Here is a 13,254-nt window from a genome sequence, read left to right on the forward strand (position 1 = left end):
AAAGATTTCGACTCGTACGTCGTTTAAGTCACTCGTGGATTATCGATTATATATTCGATCAAAATTTAATCTTGCAAAACTCGAATCGAATTGGAAAAATTGTAAATTGTAAAAAAATCGACATATGTTGAAAATTTACGGATTCATGGATTCGATGTAATAAAAATATGATAAAAATGGGAAAAGAAGAGAGAGAGAATAATTTCTAATTTCTGTTTCATACCGTGTGCTACGACGAGGATACATCGAAATCATACGTCAAAGAAAGTTCGCGTTATCAGTCTCGTTTCTCTTTTCAATCGGACAAAAGGAAGGATTCTTTGAAGGTTTCTTTTTCATCCCCAGCTCTCTATTCATATCTATAAAGGTAAGATTTTTCCTCGATACGTGACCCCGTGACTTTTCACCAGAATTACATTTATATTTGCCAAAAATATGTCCGCCAGCCTTGTCATTTGCACGATATGATGTCGATAAATCGAGCATTTCGCGATAGATACGAGATTGAACCCATTAGTCAGAATAATGAAATTATTCATCGAATCCTTGGGAAGTTCCATTTATAGGAAGGGAGGGGCCTCGTAGGAGGGATATTTGTTTTTGTCAAAGACCTTGCTATTTTCCATTGAAATATGGCGAAATTTATTACCAATAAAGGAAGAATAGATGCGATTCGGATAGAACAGGATAATTCAAACGGAATCGTTTATCGAATTGATTAATCGAACCATTTATAAAATTATTCTTACTATCGTCGACGAATGAATGATTTACTTTCTAAAAATTTTTTGCTCTTTCGTCTACATTCTTTTCTCTTATGTTACGAATATGTTGGAAAGAAATTTTAAATCATTAAATCATCTTAATTATCGTTCGTCATTGTAATGATTTTCAATGTAACAATTATATTGAAGATCAACAATTCTTCGAAATTGAGAAGAATTTAAGAATTTCCTATCTTAACATAGGTACTTCCCGTATAATATGACAATAAATTCATGAAATGAAAAGATAGAGAATTTTGATAAAAAAAACGATTTTAACTTATAAATAGAGGAACAAAATATGATGGAATTATATAATGTTATTTTCCTTTTATTTTCATGTTTTGAAGTCATAAATGCTTGAATAGATGCATCTATATAATTACGATTCGTAATGCGAAGTATTCGATTAAATCGATAAAATTATATACACTTTAACTTAAAGATTAACAAAATGATAGATTGTAAACACATTCTTTGATTCCTTTTAGATGATCAATCATTTTTTTTTTTTTTTTTATTATTAGAAATCAAACCATAAGAAGATGGAAATCCTTTCCGAGAAGAAAAATATCAAATAATGTAGTTTTCCTTGAACTAAGCTAATCTCGAAACGAATATGTAATTTATGATTTGATCCATCTTCCACGAGGAATACAAATACGTTCTTTGGCAAGTACTTTAATGGCGTTTCTTAAATAAAATTGTTCTTTTTTTCTTTTTCGAAAGAACAGAAAAACTCGGAGCAGAATAATAATTGCCAAGATGAATCGTGATTACACACGTTAATAGCTTATAATTGTTTTTGCTCGCACAAAGTACACGAGATTTTTTTTTTTTTTTTTAAATATATCGTTTTATTTCCTTTAATCTCGATGCATAATAATTTGAATCATGGCGGATGTAATACGTCAGAATGAGAAGAATTGTTTTAAAGGATGGTTGATCTAAATTCTAAAATTAATTTGTAAAATTGATCGTAGCGTTGATCGAATGCAACCGACAATTCAAATTCGTAAGAAGAGAGAGAAGAATAGTTAAAGTTGATTTTTTACTCTCTCGTTGGAAAGCTGGGTCGCAAACTTTCATTCGGTAGGGGAGGGATATTATCGGAAATTGCTTAAGGAACTTTTTAATAACAACTCTACCGGGTATTAACACGAATTATTTTCAACTTTTCACTCTTATACGACTTAACCCGAAGTCTCTTTACAAATCTTTCTCTATCGTGCCGCGATGGGGAAGTTCCGTTTGATGGTAAATAAAGTGAAACGGTGGAAAAGTTGGGAAGATAACGAGGTAAGCAAATTTATCGTTCGAATATTATTATATAACGGACGGAAGATTGTTTGAAAATAATGTGATGTTAATCATGCCGGAAAAACCGTTTATTAATTATCAAAATAATTTCTAATTTCGTATTGTATAATTTTCCTTACGTCCTCGTGCTTTTCAATTTCGTTTGGGATAGAAAAATATTTTATTCACGATCAAAATATTTCTAAATAATTTCTAATGAAACGAAAACATAACACGACGAAGAAAGGAAGAAAGAAACAGGAAGCTTGAGGCGAAAAAGGAAAGCGTCAATGAAATTATCTGAAAATCTAAAGCTAATGGAAAGAAAGAAATCTTGCCTTTCGATCGTCATTTTTTCGATGACATTACTCTAACGCATAATAGAGATGCTATTAGCTTATTCTTTAGACGTCACCATTTCTCGTTTCCTTCCTCTCTGCGTCACTAACCTAGGAAATCCCCACTTCCACGAGTTTCGATTGTTCTCGGTATTCGTTCAGGGTCGAAAGTATAAAAGACGGGAGACGATGGTGGCACGACGATACTCGTGCACAGTTCACGGTTTAGAGACGATGGCCACCCGTGTCGAGTCACGCTCGTTCGTTCAAAAATGCGTCCTTCTGGTGTCCTTGTTCGCCATTCAGGTGACGGGACGAGGTGAGAAATCGATACACGAAAAGTTGTTCGATGACTCGTTTGATTTTGCAAAATTATTTACGCGATATTTTTCGTTTCGGAAAGTTCGAAGGAGAAGTGTTGAGAAATTTTGTGTGTAAAATTTTTAAACGATGACGCGGGAAAAATAATTATTTATTTTCTATTTTTATCCACGCTTAAATATTTTTACAAAATATTTAAACGTAAGAGATCTTCCTCGAACGATGGATATTTATTCAATAAATTGCGAGCAATTTTTATATTTAATATTTTTTTTTTAGATAACATAGAAAATTATAATTATCATCATTATAATTCTGAAAACAGAGAGATCATTATTAAACTTTTTACTACTTAATGAACTTTTATTTCATTTATATATATTTTTTTTTTCGACAAAAAGAAATCTAAAATCTCTCGAAACAACTTTCTAATCGATTTCGTACGTACAAATACATGCAAAATCGATACTTTTTTTTTTTCACTTTTTCAAAATTCGATTCGCTGACTTTGATCATGTTTTCTGAAAAGAGATCTGCGATAAAACGAAGTGTGCCGGCGTATTGAAATATTACGAGGCGCTCGGTTGTACTCCTGTGTACAAGAATCCGAACGATTGCTGCGCGGAATCGTACAACTGCACTCACCTGGACAATTTGTCGCGAGATAAATGCTACGTGAACGGCCACGAGTATAGCGATGGAGAGACGCTGAGACCCGAGGACGCGAATCCTTGTGACATTGGCTGCAAGTGTTTACTCTTTAACGATGAGTGAGTGCATTTTCGTCGACGAAATCAAAGAGAATCGATTGTTTGATTATATTCGACAGTGCTTCGTTTAACAGTGATTTCAACTCTTAATCGTGCAGTCTGAAATAATATATTTGATTTTTTTGTGCGTTAAACGCGATGAACTGCGTATTTTTCTTAAAAGTAGTTTTAAAAATTAATTTGTTAAAAATTAAGTTATTAAAATTATTTTTAACATTTTTGGATAGAGCATCTTTGAAACATTATAACGCGATTTCTGTAGAATTAATTTTGAAATTCAAAGTTAAAACGACTTGTCATAGAAAATTCATCGATTCTATATATTTGAATTTAATTTTTGTTTTAAGATTTTTTCATTTTATCGAAATAAACTGAATTTAATTTAGAAAATATTTGTTTGTTCTTAAACTCGTGTGGCAAACATCGAGATATTACGGCACGCTGTTTTATTATTTCAACAGAGCCAACTTTATATGCGCGAGTTTAGATTGCGCTTTCATTTCGGGAGAAAAAAATTGTTTCTACAGATCCAGCCATGACAGTTGTTGTCCAAACACGGTACCGACTTGTCGTGAGTAAAAAGCATTCTATAAATTGAGATTAAATCGAGGAGGCTTGGTTAAATTTAAATTACGATTACGTTATTATAGTGAAGGAAGGAGAAGAAAGGGCGACTTGCGAGGTTGATGGAAAAGTTTATCTAGATGGAGAATACTTTAGCCCAAAATCTGACCCGAATTTGAATTGTTACTGCATGCCTGGATACACAGGTACAAAGAAAAATATTACATTCTCTTGGAAAAATAATTTACATTTCTAGGGAAGAACAAAAAAAGAAAGTAGCTTAATATCGAACTACGATATTAAAATTCAAAAAAGAGGAGGTAACGATCAAAAAATTTTAAAAATAAAAATTGTACGTTTAGGCGAAAATATCGAGCCCTTCTGTAAGAAAATGAATCGTCCTAATTGCTATCCGTTGTTCAGAAACGGTGGATCTATATATCAGAAATGCGCCCCCGTGTTTTACGATAATCAAAATCCACAAACGGATTGCAGCTATGCTACGAGATGTCGTGAGTTTATAACACAAATATCTCCTATTAAACTTGAAACCTTCCTTTCAATAGGAAGTAAAAAACTCTGAAACAAATTTATATTACAAAATGAACTTGTTTTCGCAGAAAACTCGGAAGACGTTGTTATTCATAATCACGACCACGCTAAATCTATTTCCGAGGAAGGTAATGTATTCCAATATATACATTTTTTTATTTCAAATTCATAAAATTTTTTATAACAATTCTTTTTATTCGTGGCTGTAGCAATATCAAATGACAATATCGATAATTTCATTCAAAATTACTTCGTTTGTCGATCGAGCAAAATGAAATAATTAATAATTAAAATAAATAATAATTATTGATGATTTTATCTTATCGATGTTTTGCAGAGGACAAAGTATGCAAATTCGGTAATATGACGATGCACATAGGCGACGAATTGGATAAAGGAACCAATTATGATTCTGTTTGCGTGAAATGTGTTTGCGAAGTGCCTCCGATTCCTACGTGTCGAAGACTTCCGGACAGCGAATGCGACATTAATTATGCATATCCATTGATAAAAGTTCTGTAAATAATCTGTGATTATTTATCACCAATGATACGATTCTCCAAAGATGCTATATATCTCGTATAAACGCTCGTTGACAGTTTTAATTGTTTTACAGAAAAATTATATATACATATATAGAATCTCTGATACATAAAAACATTATTTTTCTTAATTAAGCAACTTTTTATTCTTATTCCTTCGGAATAATTCTTTTATCTTGTTTTCATTTTTATTAAAAAAGTCGCTCACTTAGAAAATTCTCATTCTCTCCATTGTCTATTATTAACAAAACATGATGGCATATTTGTAAATATTATACATAATGACTTTACGATGATGATTTGGCTTGATAATTGATCGATCATTCAGAAATAATGAAGATCAATGAAAAGACTCAAAGATCATCAATTGCTTGACCAGATACAGAATATATATCTATCATCATGAATAGTTTTCACGAATAATTTTCTCAATCGTTCAACAATGTTTGTCGCTGAACGCTTGTCAGCTTCGTTTCTTCTCCTCTCGAGGAGAAGCGGCGCTGAACGAGATTAAGGAGAAAATGAAGCGAGAAGGGGAGGGTGGCGGGGCACGATGATGGCGGTGTGAATTTCAAACAAACTTGATCGCTTTTCATTTCCTCTCGATGAACGTTAACGAGGTTAACGATATTCAATTTCTATGCATTTTATATCTTCTTTAAAATATTCCACGTTCGATTCACTCCTTCTTCTCGAATTACATTTCAAAATAAAAACGCTTTATGGATAAATAATAAAAATCTTTATGGATTCCTTTATCTTCTTCCCCCTTCCAAACTTTTAGAATTTAAAAGATTTATCGCGAAAGAAAGAAGGTTTAGATTCAAGTTAGGTCGATGATTCCATCGATTGTTGACACAGTAGCAGTATCGATGACATCGGTTTCGCGAAATTACGCGGTTGGAATCTCGCAAGTTTGCCGGAAACTGTGCGCGAGGACGTATGGGCAAAATGGCGGTGCAAGAAAGGCTATAAGGGGACGGAAGTTGGTGGCCACCGTTGTCACGTTAAGTCGATCGAATTTATGTTAGGTTGGCCCCCGGTGTTATAAGCATCGGTTCGATTACCAACGTCGTCCTTGTATATCACTACTAACCGTTTGGAAAGTAGCATTTCTAAGTCGGCCCATTATCCTTGCGGCTGCTTGTTCAGCATCGCTGTCCTCGTCCACTCGTGAAATTTATTATACGATTGCAAGGTTTCCACGAGGTTTTCCTTCTTACTTGTTGTTTCGATCAACTCGTGAAATAAAAATATAAAATTTAGTAGAAGAAATTCTTGAAAATTAACACGCTTTACTAAGTTTTTTATAAATTTATTGCACGGTTTTTTTCTTCTTCTTGTTGTAACGAAATAATATGAAAATTGTATGAAAGAGAAATCACAAAAATTAATAACGACACTTTTTAAATATTGAATTCTTTTGTTTATTAAATTCGTTGTCCACGATAAAATTTATTATTGCTTTTCCTCTTATTTATTGGACATAATTCGAAATAATACAAAAATTGCAGAAAATGAATAATTTTGATATCGAATTTTTATCGTCCAGCTTAAGTTTTTTTTTCTTTTTAATCGATATCCGTAAAATGCTTACAATATATATTCATAATTCCTTACCAGTAGCAAAAATTTTTCCAGCTTGTCCAGATATCAAAGATAGGAAACAATTTTTCAAAGCGGTTCGCAAATGCGCAAAGGGTTTTCGAGGCGCGACGTCGAAAACGTTACCTTTTGTATCTTATCCCTTCATGCATATTTCAGCCTTTCCCTGCATAGTGTTTCGTATTTTTCCTCTTTCCCCTTTTACCATTTTCGTTCTCTTCCCTTTTTCTCTCTTTTTTCTCTTTTTTCCTTTTTCTTCTTCTTCTTCTTCTTCTTTTTAGAAGAAGATAGAACCGTCGAACCTTTGCACGCCTTATCCTTTTCGAGCCTTTTTTTTTGTCCACGTTATTCGATTTGCTTATTCCTCCGTCCATTCGTCGTTTCATTTCTTCTTCTTTTTCCCATTGCATCCTTGATAAAATTCCAACAATTCTCGACAAACACCGAAATTCTCTCCCTCGACGTTTCTTTGATTTTAGCAATCGGTTCGCTCCGTGTTCAAAGCATTTGTCAATAGCATTCGAAATTATTATTCGTTTTGGAAAACAAGGATTTTGGATTTACACTCTGTACATCATAATTTTTGGCTCGAATTCGTCATTTCGGGGCTTTCTGGGTCGAAATCACGATCATTTTTCACGAGAACGAACGATTTTTAAAATAGAACATATATAAATAATGAATAAGAATCTTCTAGTAAATTATATCGATTCGCTTGTATAATAATTCATAATTAATTTTCAATATTTGTGGATTCAATCATTGGTCAATTCGATTTAAACATTACTTTATTCGTGAAGATATTATATTAATAGCATCCCAGTATTTTAAAAACTTGGTCCAATTTGAACGAAAAATTTCTCTTCGACGATTCCATAACATAAAAATATACAAATTGCAATTACTTCAAATATATTCTTTCAAGTTCAACCACTCCACCTGAGATTACTTAATTTTTTAATTCACCATTCGTGGATCTAGCCAAGTTGATTAGGCTAATTTCCCTCGCGAACAGAACAAATAACAACGAATTAACCGTCAAAAACAATGATCAATGGCTCGATGATAAAACTATCGAGCAACGAATCTCCAACGATTAGTTTCCGGATCGATGGTCAAAAAAAGCGTTTCGCTTGCAATCGGCCAATCGAAACCATTAAACGAAAACGTATCGATGATCGATGGGCCTGCGGTCGCATTAGCCAATCCGTGTTTCCGATCGACGAAGCTTGCGCTCGCCATTCCGTTTTTCGCGGGTATTAAATTAACCGCGACAATGGCTGTATTAGTCCCAGAGCTCGTTTCACCCAACGAGACTCTATCGGATCCGACTTGGATAGAATCGATTGGCTGGCAACGATCCAAAACACTCGATCGATGGATGATTCGTTTCTTAGGGAAATTTCTCAGAGTTTACGCGCGATTTTCTCTTCCTCCCTTTTCGATCGAGGAAGGGAATGTTACGATCATTTGAACATGGAACGATGTTTCCGCATGTTCGAGCTATGAATTAACGTCCACGCAGGTATAAATGATGGGGCGGATATCCTTCCTTCTCTGGCAACCAGTGAAGCGAAAGGAGCTATCGATTCCTGTGGGGAGGTTTCTGCTGCTGTTGGTCATTGTCGATAAGTAAAATCACAGTTTGAAACGAACGATGTACGCCTTGGACGCTCGTGAAGATTACGAAATAATAATTATACTGTCATTTCTTTTGTACTCTGAGAATACGATTCTTGAAAACGTTGAGAACATGTATTCCTAGTGATAGATAAGGTACATTAATCGTTAATGACAGTAATGAATTTATAATATAGAAAGTATGATATTAAGTTATGTTACGTATTCTGTAGCAAACATGTCGAAGAATGGCATCGATATTTTTTTTTTAAAAATGTTAAGAATATCTTAATCATTTATTCCTATTTTTAGATAATTTACACTCGCGACTAACAATAGCAATAAATTCATAATTGTCAGTAGCTACTATTAAACGTAATATATGGATTACGTGCTGGACAATGTTCAACAGTGATAGCTAGACATTTTTTTTCACCATCATCACTTATATATGTACGTAGCATGGACGGAAACGAATCAATCTGTGCTATAATAAAAGCACTGTGTACATTTTTAAACTTTTAAAGCGTTTAGAAGCGTTATCGAGAAGACGACGAAGAAGCGTATCGATCGTGATCGAGAAGTTGGGAAGAAAAATGGAGAATTTGATCCCAGGAGGAGCCGTTCGAAGGAGATCCGGTCACGAGATGCAATTATGATAAAGCTGAAAGCTTCTTTTAGGAGAGGTTTTCAACGGGTATCGCGGTCTCACAAAAGGGATGACTGCCGGGGCCGCGTTTTGACTCGGCCGCGTTTTAATCTATATCTCGCTCTCTCTATTTCCTGTTCCCTTTATTCTCTGTGTCTGACATGCGATGAGCTTTCGACTCTCGAGAACACTCCCTCTGGTGAAAAACTCGCCCTCCTCGTTACCACAGGGATTCCTCGGGAATCGATACGGACAACCGATGAAAATTAATTTTAAAGTTCGACCGATCGAACTGGCCGCACCGACTTTCCGTTAGCGTCCCACATTTTTTACGATATTTATCTTTTAATTACGATTTTTTAATAACCTCACCGGATAAATTTTCCATTTCACGTAATTCTATCACGACATAATATTTTTGTTGTTTATCTAACGAATTGTTCTTGTTATTTAAAGAAGGAAGTGTTTAAGATGATTTTTAAGATGATTTTTTTATAAGATAATTTTCGGTTTTACGTAATTCTATCACAATTTCATATTGTTATTGTTCGTCTAACGAAGCGTGTTTTTAAGATGATTTTTCAGATGATTTTTTTATAAAATGATGGGATAAATTTTCGGTTTAACGTAATTCTATCACGATTTCATATTGTTGTTCGTTTAACGAATCGCGTTTGTTATTTAAAAGGAAGAAATACGTGTTTTTTGCTAATTCGAGTATAAGAGATATAAATAAAATTCTTATGCGGATATCGCGAAGCTTATATCGGAGAAATGTGTCCCCGGATACCGATCATTTGAGGTTAAAGAATGATATTCCCCCCCATACTTGAAAGGAAAATATCATTTTCTTCTGCAATCAACTTATAACCCAGCCGGAGGTATTACGTAAATGGAAATACGGGAATGGAAAAGAGTATTTTTCTTTCGAAAGTAACGTTCTAACTTTCATTTTATACTCTTTCCGAGATTATTTTTAATAATATTTTTATTCTTTTTTTTTAATAAAATTGGCGATATTTGAATTATTAAACTATTTTTAATAAAAAAAAAATTAATAAAATTATTGTCAAAGAAAAGTAAACGATAGACGTCAAGTTCATTCCGTTAAATTTATCAATCCAACGTTCTCCAAGTAATGAAAATATATCTTATTTATATATATATATTTATATAATTGGATCGAGTTTCTCTCAAAATCAATTCGTTCAATTTTTTTCTCTATTTTTCTGTACAAAAATAATTGTAAAATAATTCTAAAAATCGATGAAAATGAAGAAAACCGAAACGTCGAGGCGACATTTAGCCTCGTTAATCCGTCTCTTCGCCGTCGCTGTCAAAGTGCCACGACTTAACTCTCCACGCTAAGAATTTCCCCTTCACGGGCTATTTATTAAGGCGAAGCTGCGTTCATGCGAAATTTCATTTCGTAAATGGCCTTGATTAGTATTTCATGGATCAAAGAGTGCCGCGTTAACAATCAACGTGGAAAGACGCGGCTCGTCGCGATATCAACTGGTGATAATTCGTTAATTAGCAGTGTCGTTATCTCGTGTAATGCCTCTTTCGGTCACTGGTTTTCTTCACAACACACGCCACGAGAAGTGAACTTGGCGTTTGTTGCACGTTTATTCATCCGGAAGAAATTAGTTGGATAAAAATTCTTTTATCCGCTTTTTTTTAGAATTATTTCACTTTCCTTCGATGCTAGAAATGCTAGATGTATCATCGCTTTACGAAGAGAAAAATTTTAAAAATGTATATATTTTATACCCGAGATATTGTATTAAGAATTTATAGGATAAATTTTTTATAAAAATTTTTAATTAATTTTGATATTATAGAAATAATATTTTTTTTTAATTTAAAAATTTTAATAATTTAATTAAATAATTATTTAAAGATTTAAAATTAAAAATTTTATTATTAAATAAAAATATATATTGAAATTTATAAAATATAGAAATAATGATTAAATAAGTAATAAAGTATGTTATAAATGAATACGGATTATGCATGGATCAATTTTTGTATTATTGGATAACTTCATATAATAGTACCTGAAATTTGACAGTTTATTTACTATTCAAAGAAACGTATTTTTGAAGATGAATTTTTTCGATAGAATTTCCTCGCAAGATACTTTTCTACCACTCGCTATATCCGACGACACCCATTTCCCAAAATTCGTCGCATGGAGGAAGATTGAAAATCGTGGTCATCGGCTGCGCACGTACGTAGCCGCGGAATTATTCCAGTCGAGTGGAATTTTCCAAGTCGGATCGATATTCGGGGGCCGGACACGAATATCGTCGAGGCATTGTTCGAGGCCTGGAAAATCGATTAACGCTACACGCCTGTTCCCCCAAAGAGACCTCTCCCTCGCGTGACCCATATACCGTCCCGTGGAAAGAAGGATTCCGCTGTTTGCGACCACGCAATACAATACAACTCCGCCCTTCTTTCGAAACCGTCTCCTTCGAGCGAAGGCTTAAGGCGCGCTCCATTGTCGCGAGCTCCAGCCTCTTTCGCCTTCGAAAAGAAGGGAAGAAGGATTCCACGTTCTATTTCGCTGGAATACTATCCAACCTTATGTAAATTCGGATCAGGCGGTAGTCCAGCTTTGCCTCTTCTCTCGTCTTCCCGACGCCGCGCTTTCGCGTTTCGTTGTCCACGCCATATCGGTTGTCCGGATCTAATCTGACCCGAACGCGCTCTTTGGTCACGTTCGTTCCTTCGTCATCAGGGATCGTCAAACTTTGCTGCTTTAAACTGCGTCGAGAACGTCGTTTCGACGGATTAATTAGGAGACAAAGTGCGGAAATGGGGAATATTTGATAGTCGAATTGTGTCGATAAGTTATGTTTGATACATAATAACAATTGCTGTAAATAATTGTAGTGGTAAACGGTAAGGTGAAAAGCGGATCAGCTATAAAATTTTGATTACTTTTTTAAAATCCCTAATAAATGCGTGGAGTGGAAAGTGAAAGTGGAAGATGTTTGGTTTCTTTTGAAGAAGAAGCTTGTATGTATGGAAATAAGTATTGATGGATTTCATTATGATTGATTGTGACGAAATTGCGAGGAGATTATATATCGAAACTATCTTTTCTACGTCGCATTTCTAAGTTTGTAAACATTTCGTTTGCGACGTCCTTTGAAATTAAAAGTGATATATTCGTATGAGTGGAAATAGTTTTTGATGGATTTAATTATTGCGACGATTGTGAAGAGATTAGATTTTTCTATTGGAATTATAAATTTAAAAAATCCAGCTCTGCGCTTTTTACGTTTCTACGTTTCTACGTCGCATTAAACAAGAAACGTTCAAAACAGTTTGTAAACATTTCGTTTGAAATCAAAGAAGATCCATGTACGTGTGGAAACAGCGATCGATGGATTATTGCGACGATTGTGAAGAGATCAGAGATTTTCCTATTGGAATTATAAATTCAAGAAATCTCGCTTTGCGCTTTCTACTATTTTTACGTCGCATTTCTAAACAAGAAATGTTCGAAATGTTTCGTTTTTCAATGTTGTTTGAAATCAAAAGCGATATATGGATGGAAATAGCCATTGATTTAATTATTGCGACGATTGTGAAGAGACCAGAGATTTTCCTATTGGAATTTCCTATTGGAATTATAAATTTAAAAAATCCAGCTCTGCGCTTTTTACGTTTCTACGTTTCTACGTCGCATTAAACACGAACCGTTCAAAACAGTTTGTAAACATTTCGTTTGAAATCAAAGAAGATCCATGTACGTGTGGAAACAGCGATCGATAGATTATTGCGACGATTGTGAAGAGATCAGAGATTTTCCTATTGGAATTATAAATTTAAGAAATCCACGCTCTGCGCTTTCTATGTCGCATTTCTAAACAAGAAACGTTCAAAACAGTTTGTAAACATTTTTTGAATCAAAGAAGATATATCGTACGTGTGGAAACAGCGATCGATGGATTATTGCGACGATTGTGAAGAGACCAGAGATTTTCCTATTGGAATTTCCTATTGGAATTATAAATTTAAAAAATCCAGCTCTGCGCTTTTTACGTTTATACGTTTCTACGTCGCATTAAACAAGAAACGTTCGAAACAGTTTGTAAACATTTCGTTTGAAATCAAAGAAGATCCATGTATGTGTGGAAACAACAATCGATGGATTATTGCGACGATTGTGAAGAGATCAGAGATTTTCCTATTGGAATTATAAATTTAAGAAAT

At 34.1% G+C, this 13,254-nt stretch overlaps 2 protein-coding genes across 4 annotated transcripts in view; both read left to right on the forward strand.

The window, feature by feature from the left end:
- Nucleotides 1-13,254, forward strand: part of LOC102676128 — a 204,429-nt gene that overhangs the window by 114,111 nt on the left and 77,064 nt on the right. The gene's annotated exons all lie outside the window — the stretch shown is intronic.
- On the forward strand, nt 2,566-5,261 carry LOC102675980 (kielin/chordin-like protein). Its single transcript, XM_006608260.2, has 7 exons — nt 2,566-2,720; nt 3,252-3,492; nt 3,954-4,063; nt 4,143-4,262; nt 4,419-4,568; nt 4,677-4,736; nt 4,946-5,261. Exons 1-7 carry the CDS (start codon nt 2,591-2,593, stop codon nt 5,128-5,130), a joined length of 996 nt encoding a protein of 331 aa, XP_006608323.1. The 5' UTR covers nt 2,566-2,590; the 3' UTR covers nt 5,131-5,261.

The sequence above is a fragment of the Apis dorsata genome, unplaced genomic scaffold (genome assembly GCF_000469605.1).
Source record: "Apis dorsata unplaced genomic scaffold, Apis dorsata 1.3 scaffold_32, whole genome shotgun sequence".
Lineage (NCBI taxonomy): Eukaryota > Metazoa > Arthropoda > Insecta > Hymenoptera > Apidae > Apis > Apis dorsata.